The sequence below is a fragment of the Asparagus officinalis genome, chromosome 6 (assembly GCF_001876935.1).
Source record: "Asparagus officinalis chromosome 6, Aspof.V1, whole genome shotgun sequence".
Lineage (NCBI taxonomy): Eukaryota > Viridiplantae > Streptophyta > Magnoliopsida > Asparagales > Asparagaceae > Asparagus > Asparagus officinalis.
The window spans coordinates 21,079,954-21,092,892 of NC_033799.1; the positions used below are offsets into that span (position 1 = coordinate 21,079,954).

The 12,939-nt window shown below is 36.6% G+C and overlaps 1 protein-coding gene across 1 annotated transcript in view; it reads left to right on the top strand.

Annotated features, from left to right (window-relative positions):
- Positions 4,415-12,939, top strand: part of LOC109845881 (zinc finger CCCH domain-containing protein 34-like) — a 9,128-nt gene continuing 603 nt past the window's right edge. Inside the window, exons 1-3 of the mRNA XM_020415132.1 lie at positions 4,415-4,653; positions 10,323-10,433; positions 11,983-12,937. Of these exons, the coding sequence (XP_020270721.1) occupies positions 4,582-4,653; positions 10,323-10,433; positions 11,983-12,937 (1,138 nt within the window). The 5' untranslated portion in view covers positions 4,415-4,581. The remainder of the gene's footprint in view (positions 4,654-10,322; positions 10,434-11,982; positions 12,938-12,939) is intronic.

Consider the following 12,939-nt stretch of genomic DNA (forward strand, 5'->3'; position numbering starts at 1 on the left):
TTGACAATACAATTTCTTTGAGAGCCTCAGTGAACGACATATTCTCTGATTTAGTTTAGCAGCATTTCTCTAGAATTTGAGCTGCTCCTTAATTGGTAACTCCTTAATCTCATCTTCCCTTTGAAAAGAATCATCAATGGCGTTTGATATAATCTGTAGTTATGTAAAAAAACAGTTAACAGTTGCTTATAAAGGTTAACAGGTAAAGGCCTACAGTTAACACATACAACTTAAATCCAGACAGTTCACATGTATGCGCTAATTATTAACATGCAATCAAGTACCAGGCACATCCTTTCATCAAAGTTAACAGTTCATCTAATATACTTAATGTACACTGGTTTAGCTCTTAGATTTTACCAAACCTATTGACGATCTCTTCTTTTCTTCCTTCTTTTTACCCTTTTTTCTTCTCCAATCTTCCTCATGCTATCTTCTTTCTTGTCCTTAATAAATTTTTTCGGAGAAGGTCACATCTGTTTCTTTGCTAGGAGTCGTTGAATCCCTTTACTTCTAATCCTCATTGAATCATCTTCCCTTATATTTGGCCTTCTGAGTAGATATTTCTCTACCCATGGGCCAAATTCAGCTAGCGGTTTCTGTACAACAGAAATGCTAGCTTTTCTAGCTTTTGTAACTACTGTGTCCTTTCAAATAGATCCAGACTTCTCACCAATCAACACTCAGTTAGAGAGGGGTGGCTTGAATCTATTGCTCACGGCATATATTTTAATCCCTATCATTTCGTAGTACCATAGCTGCAAACAAATTGTTCCAATTAATCAGTTAGTATGCACTATTAATCTTTTAAACATGAATATAGTTAACAGAACTGAATTGAAATATAGTTAAACATGAATATAGTTAACAGAACTGAACTGAAATATAGTTAACACTAACCTCACAAACTTTAACATTAGCCTTAATATAGTTAACATGAACCAGTTAACCTTAATTACTTTTAACTTAAGTTGACAGAATACAAGCAAACATTCACATGCACAAGTTAACCATAACAATAAAAAAAGTTAATACAACTTATAGGGATCAGAGGCATGCATCCAAGCACATATAAAACTCTTGGTTTGTTCAGACCTTCCCTAACAATCTTAATTCCTTTCTTCGTCTGGTCATAAATGTATTTCCCCCAGGCCACATTCCTCACTCTTTCAATGCAATCAACATATATGAACAAGAGCCTAGGGATGCCTTGGACACTGCTAGGACACCAAATCATCGAACATTGATAAAGAATCTGCAGTAACAAAAAATCCTCAATATCCTTCTTCTTTTTTGATTCAACAAGAGATTCCAATAGCCCTTCCACATATCGCCGCATATTCTTCGATGATTCTTTTTCACTTCTAGTTAATTGCTCAGCAAAATACTCCAACCAAATCCTAGGGTGAGGATCTCTATTACTGTAAATTATTTCCTCGTCAATTGGGAAACCAGTGTGTTCATGAACCCAGTCCATATCAAAATTAACAATCTTTTCTCTCCCACTTTCGACATCGGGCAGAGCAAACGTCACTTTATTTCCTACATATTGACTCAAAACTAGTTCAAGCATGGGTCGATCTAGGGCTGGGGGGACCAAACATTACATAATGCTCAAATGTACACCCTTGGTATGCATCATAGCGACACCGCCTCATTCTTGGTTCGAGGACTTTCATAAAATCATAATATGCGCTGAAACTAGCTGTAGGTCTAATTTCAGCAGCAGCACCAGACTTTTTCCTGTATTAAAATTTAACATTTAACATCAACCTCTCTAAACTTAACATCCAACAACAATTAGTTAACAGGCAATAATGAAATATAACAATTATGCTATACACCTTAACAAACAATCACCAGATTTGTTATCCACCAATAAAACTTAACGCATGATGTGTAAAGTTAGGTATCAGAAACCAATACCTTCAACCAATGTCCAGAGTTAACAATTTATAAGAAACGTTAGTAGCTTATAACAAAACGTAACAGCCATTCATTCATTGCTAATATAAAATATGTTACATTTCATAGATCCAGGCATATAGTTCACAATGCACCAACATTAATCTGTAACATCTATCTAAATTGTAAATTTTAAGATCAACTTACTTCTTTATGGATTTTTTAATGCCTGTTTTGAACTTGTAATTTTCCTTTTTCTCGGTAACCCCTTTTGCATGCCCAACAGGGTCTGAGTGGCTTCATCAGTGCTGTCATTCCCTAATGATGACGCATGGGTGGACGAAGACTTGGGCGGGGAGGAGGATGAGGGGTCTTCATAATTCTAGGAAGGCGATTCTTTACGAGTCAACGCCATCGAGGGGAGGTCTTTAACCTCGGTCGAAGACGAGTCTTGTCGCTCGTCGTTCGTTAGCGCAGGTTCCTGGCCTTGCAGTTGCGGAGGAGGACGGTGAACAACTTCGAATTCTTTCGTCGGTTTTTTGGCCATCTTCTGTCAATTTCGACCAAACCCTAGAGTGGAGATTTGGGAATTTCGCCAGCTACAGTTAACTATAGAGAGGGAGAGAGACATAGTGCGGGAGGGAGAGAGGAGAGAGAGAGAGGGATAAGAGAGAGAGAGAGAGAGAGAGAGAGACTTGATTTGAGTTACAGAGTGGGCAGGCGTCGTTACCAACACGCTGGTACTGTAGCGCTATGGGCGGGAGGGGTAGTTTTAGAAATTTCCCTCTCATTTTGCTGAGTTGGCGAGGCTGAAATGCAATTTTACATTGTATTTGGGTTTATACATAGGGGTAAAAGTACAAGGGGTTGATGCACATTACTTTTTAACTTTTAGGGTCTTGAAGCATTTTTTTCTAAAATTTAACTTTCTTTCTTGATTTCATTACTTCTAAGCTCAATATATTGGTCTGTATTTGTTTTGTATGTTTTGTAAAAAGTACATAAAAATTGCATGTAAACGCATTCAAAATTTGATATACATTTAGGTCAAAACTAGTTATAATCAAAATGCTGACTACATAATATATGCAGTACTAGTGCTATACCGGCGCTAACACCGCAGGGATTTTTTGGTGTATAATTCACTAACCCGATGTATTGAAATCTAAATACAACTATATTTATTTAAAAATTTTGCTGAAAATTCAACAGCAAATTTTTTTTTGTTGTTGTTACTTTTCTCTATCTAAATTTTTTTATTTTAGCTGTTAGTACCTGAGTTATGCTTTAAGTTTATTAAACACACTATATCTATCTATGCAATAAACGAAGATTTAAAGAGAAAGAAAGAAAGAAGAGTTAGTGTATATCTAAATAAATTTATAGCATTAACAAAAAAAAATCCAAGAAAGAGCATCATTTTCAACATCCGTAAAAAAAAGAAGTAAATGATACACTTTCAAAGAGTAGAATATTTTGCATGTTTCACCATGATCTTCTCTGCCAAGAAAGTAAATATGAGTAAATTAACAAATTATATAAAAAATATATTGCCAACCATATTCCTTCTTATATAAATCAATTAGCAATCCAGTAACGAACAATAAATATAGTAATATGAAAAAAAAATCAAAACTGATCATGAGGTTTTTCCTCAGCTATTTGGCACCTCATCAACAAATTTTTAACTCTTAGATGCAAGCTCTCGATTGCACATCCTTCATTCAAGAGCAACTCATCTGCAAAAAGCAAAAAAGAAAAAGAAAAAAAAAATTCAACGGTCCGATGCCATCATAGAAAATGTGTTCTCTTGATGAAACAAAACATCACCTCCTTGATAATTATACAAAGAAATCAAAAGGAAAACAAATAAAAAAAATAAGATCATATAAAAAAAAGTTTTTAATCTTTTTGACTTAAATCATTATACATGAGTTACCCACTTTTGGAGGGACTAATTTTCAAAACCAACCTATTTTCAGATTTAATCCTAAAAAAAGACTTGTTTTGAACTTATTTGCGAAAACGTCGGTTTTTAAAAAAAAAATCCGAAACGTCACGGGAGTTCAACTCCCGTGAAGTTTAGTAAATCTGCTAAACTTCACGGGAGTTGAACTCCTCCCGTGAAGTTTAGCAGCTTTACTAAACTTCACGGGAGTTCAACTCCCGTGAAGTTTCGGAAGCTTTTTCATAAAAACCGACCTGGTTTCAGCGTCAATGCTGAAACCAGGTCGGTTTTTGCAAATAAGTTCAAAATAGGTCGTTTTTGGGGATTAAATGTTCAAATAGGATGGTTTTAAAAATTTGTCCAGCTTTGGAGGGCTTAAATCTCCACAATGAATGGATGACAGGGTTTAACCGGGTTAAAATCTAAACGAAACAAAAGAACAGGGGGTAAAAAAAAACCCACGCTCTTGTTTGGGCTATCAAAAAAAAAAGTTGGGCTGCAGCTTGAAGCGTACTGAAACTGTTATCTAATAACCGAGCTAATTTTCATAAAACCCAAGAATCAAAGTAAACGAGAAAAAAACAGAAAGGAGAAAAAAACAGAAAGGAGAGAAAAAAAGGCCCTTTCTCCTACCTCCATCTCTGAAGCTCGATCGGATCCCATTCTCACCATTGATGCGCTCGGATCCGAACCCGACTCGAACTCTCCGTTGAGACTCGATCGCGGAAATGGAGGACGAAGCTCAGAAGAGGAACACCGATTGCGTCTACTTCTTAGCTTCTCCCCTCACCTGCAAAAAGGTCCCATTTGATTAATTTAGGGTTTTGTTTCCTTTACAGCGTTGGGCTTGTGTGCCTTTGATTTGTTTCGTTTTGTGTGTAATTGTTCTTCGTTCAATTTAGGCTCATTTGGTGTGGAGTTGAGATCTGGAGTTTGTGAGATTGAGCGGCTAGGAGCGTTCCATAGTTATTTTGGTCTGGATTTAGGGTTTTTGTTTCATTTGCATTGTGGTTTTGGTTGGGGTTTCTAGGGATTTGATGCTTTCCTTTTGTGTGCTGTTGTTCTTAGTTCAGTTTTGGTGTGCTTTGTTGTGCGATCGAGATCTAGGGTTTCTTGGGATTGAGCGTCCAAACTCGAGAACGAAACGGAAAGCCTAAAATTTGAGGCCCCATAAGTTAATATGTTTTTCTTTTATTAGATTCTCCTCTCACCAGCAAGAAGGTTCCAATTCATGATTCCTTACCAGAGGGGGAAAAATCCTTTTCTCGTTTGATTTTGGCCCATATTTTAAGGGTTTTGTTTAATTTGCAATGTGGTTTTGGTCGAGGTTTGTACCCATTTGATGTTTCCTTTTGTGTGTGGTTGTTCGTGAATTTCAGCTTTTTTGTTGTGGAATCGAGATCTAGGGTTTGTGAGATTGAGCAAAAAAGCACACAATGGAACAAAAAAATGACCTAAATTTGAGGCACCATAAGTTAACATGTTTGTTCATTTCTTAACTTCAATGATCCCTCTCCAAGAAAAATAAAAATAAAAATAAGAAATAAAAATAAAGATTGTGTTATTTTGGTTTGAAGTTTGGGTTTGTGTTTCATCTATAATGTTGTTTCGATTGAGGTTTGTGGTTATTTTATTTTATTCCCTTTATTTATGGTTGATTATTCTTCAATTAAGTATGGGTATTTTGTTGGTGGGATTTAGATCTTGGATTTTTGAGATCGAGACAAACACACATAATGAACAAAAAACCTAAAGTTTAAAGTCCCATATGATAATATGTTTGTGAATTTTCTTAGCTTGAATGATCCCTTTCTACAAAAAGTTATGCTCAATGTGATTTGATTGAGGTCCCTAGGTACTTGATTTTTTTCCATGTTCATCATGCTTGGATTGGAGACTTGTTTTACACCGGGATTATATAACTCGCTATAGTCTTAGGATATAATAATCTAGCAGACTATAATGAGTTAAATTTTTAATAATTTGTTTGGTTCAATTTGTTATTAATACCTCTAATACCTGAATTTTGTGTGGGAACTAGTCATTATAAGGTGGTACATGATTAGACCATATAAGTCTCGAATGTGGGACACTATTACGAATCGCGACTCGGGTTCAATTGATCAAGATTCATGGTGGAACACGATTCAATGCACCAATTCTAGCAACCCAATTTAGAATTCAATCCAATTAAAAGTTTGACGAAAAATACTCTTTTTCAAAAGAATAAAGAACAAATTACGTGAAAAATTAAAGCAAATAAAGGATGCATACCTTAATTGCAACATGATTTTCTAGGTTCTTTCACCATTACTGTTATCAACTAGCATATGTCTTAAACTTAACTCTTGCAAAACCTTTGATTCCTACATTTAACAACCAAACCTAAACATATTGTACCGTATAAGACTACCTCCTTCATAACCGATTCCCTATGAGTGGTGTACTACTCTCCCGTACTTGTCCCTTGATCCGGAACGAATAGGGTTCCATGCAACTATGGATGAGACATAATAACAAATGTCCACAATGCCCTTCTATCTAATAACCATGACTTGAAATTAGTTGTAGTGAATTTTGACAGAGCTATGGTGCATATTGAACATTCCCTCATTTCTATCTCAACATCTCAAGCTCAAATTCATAGAGGCAAGCTTAAACTCATAGGATAATAACCTTTATGCCTACTTAAAATGTTCAGTAATCAAAAAGATTAGGCGGCCAACTATGTAAGCTAGCTGTTTTGCTCCCTTTTCAGTGATGACAATCTAGAGGCACTGAGAAAACTATCAACCTCTTGTCTGTGAATGAGAATGTGCTGGTGGTGAGTTCTTCATAGGCCAACTAAAGAAGAAGCAAGCGTCTAATAATTAACATATTATGAGTTATCCATTGATGAATGCAAATTTTATTGGAACAATTGGCTGAAGGAATTTTGGCAGAGATTTTATTAAATTTTTTAGCTCAAGTGGGGAGAGAGAAGTGAGAGGAGAGAGAGTGTGTGTGTTAAGGGGCAAAAGTCTAATCCCAACTAAAAAGTTATCCATGGACTATAATAACACCCCCCCTCCCCCCACTGCTTTATTTAGTCCGAAAACTTTGAATTATTTCTTTTCAAAAGACTAAATTGTCCCGACCTAATCCCCTCCAAAGTTTTGAACCAAACACTTCACAATTTTATTTAAAGGATAAAAGATTTAAAAGCTTATTACCATGTAATAGTACCCAATCTAAACATAGTCTTTGTGTATAATTATTCTTACTTCTTAGTTAAATTTTAGTTATTTTGTTGCGGGACTGAGATCTAGGCTTTTAGGGATTGAGCAGCGAAGAGTGGCTGCTTGAGCCAAAACCAAATGGTGAAACATAAACCCAAAAGTTGAGATCCTATTAAGTTCATTTTTTTGTGCATTTGTTAGCTTGGTTGATCCCCCCCCCCCTCCCTCCCTCCCTCAAAGAAATTCTCCCTTTCTCGTTCAATTTTGTTGTTAATTTTACCATTTTTGCGTCACGTACAATGTGGTTTTGGTTGAGGTTTGTGGGCATTTGATGCTTTCATTTTGTGTGAAAGTTTTTTCATTCAAATTTGGCTCTTTTGTTGGTGGAATTGAGATAAAGGGTTTCTGAGATTGAGCCAAAACCACATAATGAAACAAAACCTAAAAGTTGAGGTCTTGTTCCTTGATATGCTGAGGTCCTAGTTCATGAACCCTCCTTCCCCAAATTTGTCCTTTTCTCATTCATATTTGGCCAGAATATTATGGGTTTTGTTTAATTTACAATGTGGTTTTGTTTAAGGTTTGTGGGCTAGGTGGTGGAAAGTGGAAAACGTAGCGAAGCAATGAGGAATCGGTAAGGCTATTTGGAGATTTGTTGGCAAAAAGTGCAAAACAAAAAGCGGTCTACTTTAAATATGTATAAATTTTTATAAAACAAGAAATTTTTTTTAAAAAATCTAATAGTTGTATAAATGCATATTTGATGATTTTTAGAGATCCTAAGCGTGAAATAGACGTGTAACAATCATACAATATTAACAAAGTAATGTACTGAATGAGACAGAGGTGCTTCCAGGAGGTGGCGGCGGTGCTTCGAAGAGAGGAGATGGAGATGGAGATGGAGTTGGGGGGACAAAACCTTCACAAGGAACAGAGAATAGGATCAGAAAGCTTCGACGAACAGAAAGGAGGACGGGAAAGTTTCGATGAAGAATAGAGAGAAGGTGAAGCTTTAACGATGAGGGGTGGAGCTTCAACGACGAGAGGCGGTAGAGCTTTGATAATGAGAGGTTGTGGTGGACCTTCGGTGATCTTTGACGATGAAGACCGGTGGCGGTAATTTTGGGTTAGATTTTTTTTTTGTTCGAATAGCGGAGAGAGAGGGGATTATGAAAAGGAATGGGTTTTAATTTAAAAAATGGGTCACGTTCGGGTTTAGATTGGGTACAAACCTGATAATTTGTATTTTAAAGCATTGTATAGTGCTATAAAGCACTTTGAAGGGCTTTTATGCGCTATTGGTAACTATTTCGAGCTGATAGCGTTGATGCCGCTAAAACCACCACTTTAAACCATAGTAGTGCGAGCATAGTATGCTAAACACTACAGCCACTATTTACAACACTTGTTTTGTCATGTGGGCATGTGATGGTGTTTCTTTCAATTTCGACAATTTTGTTGTGGAATTGAGATCTTGGGTTGGTGAGATTGAACCAAAGCCACATAAAGAAGCAAAGAATTAAAATTTGAGGCCCTAAAAGCAAGGTTTTAAATATCGATTATCAGGGGATTTATCGGAGGGTCAAAATCCATATCGGATAGCAGATGTCGGAGATATATCGGGGAAAAGTAGTATTTATCGGAGTGACATTACCAGATGGTGATATATATATAATATATATTCTAAAATGTAATCTAACCATACTTAATGAGATATAAACATACCAAAATGTAAATAATGATGTTTACCATCACTAACCAATGGTAGAAACTCAGGTCGGGTCAGGTTTAAAGTGCATTGAATAGGTGCCCATTGCCCGAAATCTAAACTCAAACCAAAGGCCAATAATTTTGATTTTTGGGCTGACAATATCAGCCGATAACTCATTTTATTGCTGCATTATCGGCGATAAACATCCAAAAACGTTAACCAATTTAAAATCGAAGTTATCATAGCGGAAGGCCCCCAAAACCAATAAATCACCGATAATATCAGTTTATCGACCTATATTTAAAACATTGCCCGTAAGTTAATATGTTTGTGCATTTCTCAGCTTCTTAGATTCTCATCCTTTCCCTCGTAAAATTGTCCTTTCTCTTTCAATCTTGATGGAAATCCTAGGGGTTTTCGTTAATTTACTATGTGGTTTTGGTTTAGGCTTGTTGGCATTTGCTTTTATTTTTCATGTGTAACTGTTCTTTGTTCAAGTTTGGTTTGTTTGTTGTGGAATTTAGATCTAGGGTTTGTGAAATTGTGCAGCCACGAGTGTTTTCTCGTTCAATTTTGGTTTGAATTTTAGGTTTCTTTTGTTTAATTTACAATGTGGTTTTGATTGAGGTTTGTGTGTTTGATTTTCTTTCTTTTTGTGTGTAATTATTCTTCACTCAATTGTGGCCCTTTTGTTGTCGAGATCTAGGGTTTTTGAAATTGAACCAAACCACATGATGCAACAGTAAACCTGATTTGAGTCCCAGAAGTGGTTTGTGCATTTGAGGTCCCATTCTATGACCCTTTTCCCCCAAATTATTCTCATTATATTGTTTAATTTCGGTCTGAATTTAGTTTTTTTTAGTTTACAGTGTAGTTGTTCGTTAAGGTTTATGGGTATAGAATTTTTTTCCTTTTGTGTGTAATTGATCTTTGTTGAATTTCGGCTATTTTCTTGGTGGAGTTGGGATCTAGGGTTTTTGAGATTTGAAAGAAAACCACATGATGAACAAAAAATTTCGAGGTCCCATGACTTAATATGTTTGTGCATTTCTTAGCTTCTAAGGTCCCGATTCATGATTCTTTCCCCTCAAAATTTGTCCTTTTAACGTTCAATTATGGTGTGAATTTTAAGACGTATTTTTTATTTACAAAGTGGTTTTGATTGAGGTCTAAGCATTTGGTTTTTCCTTACATATATAACCGTCCTTCATTCAAATTTGGCGCTTATGTTGTGCAATCGAGATCTAGGTTTTGAGATGGAGCAGCATGGAGCGGTGGCTTGATTTTCTAGTTTTGGCATCCTTTGGTTTGTTGCCCATGGTTTCTGTTGGGATTTTTCTTATGTGGATCTTAGGGTTTTCTAATTATAGATTTTTAATTTGGTCCACAATGTTATATTTATCATTCAGAATAAAATCGTTGTGACTCTGGATTTTTTTAAGTCAATCAAGGCAGTCTGCTAATGTTGTTCTGAAGTTTGAATTTGCTTGGCTACTAAAGGGTGTGCTCTGAATGCTTATTTATTTGGTTGTTTTTTCAGGGGAGTGAATGCGAGTATCGTCATAGTGAGAACGCGAGACTGAATCCAAGAGATTGTTGGTATTGGTTGAACAGCACTTGTCTCAACCCAAGTTGTGCTTTTCGGCATCCGGTGAGTTCTGCTGGAAATTGTATCATCTATTGGTTATGGCATTCTGTGTGATTTTTGCATATAGCGCAAGTCATCAATGTCTCCATGCATATGGATCTACATAATATTTAAACTTGATTATGTCTTTGAATGTTTCTCCTGATCTGCATATGCATGATATGCATAAATGCTTGTTGTAGGATGTTTCTATACCCTTAATATGTGTTAGAGGTGTTTGGAATTGTATACCAAAGCTAATGCTAAATTTGACATCAAAACAGCGGAAGAAAGTTCATGCAAATTACAGCAGAAAAATTAGGAGGGAATTATGCTGCCGATAAGTTTGAATAATTAGCACGTTGGCTTTTATAGTCTGGCAATCTAAAATTTTCCAGTTTATTTGCGAAATATGGATTTTTCGAATCTTGCATTGCAAAGGGTTTGTCATCATGATTGTACGTCTTTTGGGGACTGGAGGTAGTAGAATGTGATATGTCTAGTAGAAACTCAAGAGTGAATAGTGTGTTTTTGTATTATGCATATCAAGGTACATTCTAATGTACATATATTGATAGATGCATGTGCACATAATGAGAATTTTGATATGTTTGTGCATTTCTTTTCAAATGACACATGGTATATGATGTTATTATGCATATATAGACATGAAAAATTGTTCCGTGTGTTAAGCCCCCAAAAGAATAAGTTCGTACACAGGGAATCAGAATTTTTAGGCTATGCAGTATTATGCACTCAAAACCAAGGATGCAATGGATGTAGTGCAGGTTCAACACTCAAATTAAAGGTTGTCAATGAAACTTGCATATACAGACAAGAAATGGTTTTAGTAGTACATCCTCAAAAGTAGTGCTTACATGCGGAGGTCGTGCAGTATCATGCATTCTAAATCAAGGATACAATTGGCTTATTGTAGGTATCAATGAATACACACTCAAATTTGGTGAGCACCTTCCTTTTTTTTTAATGAAGGGAATTGAGTGGTGTTGTCATAGCTTTTTTCCAGTATCTGATATCTTTCATACGGTAAGAAGATATTGCGGCGTCTTTCTTGGATGGGCTTCTTGTACCCAAAAGAAATCCAGTGACATTGCTTGGTAGCAATACCTATAAGTCGGCAGAGGCTTGATTGGTGTTCTAGCATGTATAGCTATATGCTTATTTACATTTATGAGCTCTGATACACACGCATTGATGTTCCCTTAAACTCCAACTGTTATGCATGTATCTTGCTCATCATCTCACCTTGATTGACATGGTACACGATATTATAGATTTATAGCAGACCTTACTTTTGGGTTGCACTTATTTCAAATGGATAAGTATTCTAAACAGCAATAACTTGAAATATTATCTGGGCACGTTTACATTGCATTTATATTTTAAAACTGGTCTAGTCCTAGTAAATAATAGGCCCAACTTCTTTGCTCCAAGATGGGTCATTGTAAGATGGGTCATTGTAAGACCAACTAAGTATTCCTACACTTTTATCCATAAAAATAACAGCTGAACCTTGAATATGTAATCTGATTTCTTACTTTTCCTTTTTCAGCCTCTAGAAGGGCTCCCAGCAACTGTGAGTGAAGCAACTCAGCTACAGTCCAATGCTTTAGCCCCCACAACAAAGGCAAATGTTCCATGTTACTTCTATTACAATGCATATTGCATCAAAGGTGATCAATGCCCTTTCTTGCATGAGGTTATGTCTGCTCAGAAGTTTCCAAAAGCAGCCCCTGAATCCACCATTGTCCATCCTCCTCTGGAAAATAAAGCATCAGCTGGTAGCGATACAGGATCGGCATCAATAGAAGTGCCATCTAATCCTCCTAATGGCACCATAGAGCTTATCAAACAAGAAAATTCCAAAGAGATCATCCAACAACCAGCTCCCGCTGTTGTTTTAGAAGAACCCAGCCCCTCTGCAGAGTCATCAGTACCTGACTGTGAGGAACCTGGCATTAAGTCTCCAGAAGAAAAATCACCTCTCCCTACTGAGTTTATGAATGGTAGTCCTCAACTTTGCCCAGATCAGAGTTCAGATGACATTGTGAAGGAATCTGCTGAAGGAGACGAATGGTGGGAGTCATCCCCTGGGTTTGATGTGCTTGTGGATGATGGATCAGAACAATTAGCTTACGAAGAAGATGCTGACTATTTACTAGTTCAAGACAGAGAGTCTGAGATGCTCCATAGAGGACTACTCCCCTATGATTACGAAGTTGCTGCTGGCTTTGATCCTCTAGCTTATCCAGATGCTGGTTACTTATATGAGCATGGTGTATATGAAAATTTTGATCATGCAGACAACAGAAATACTCCTGAATGCTTCCATCGTGTTTCTGAGCACTCGAGGAAGAGGAATTTGGAACCATCACCACATAGAAGAAGGAAGCCATCAAGAAGGAGGCATGAAGTGATTGGTGGTAGAGAAGTTGTGGATCTTAGGGACCATTTGAGGAAGCGAAGAAGAACAGATCGAAGTCCACACAAGCGCCATTCCTCTCGAAGT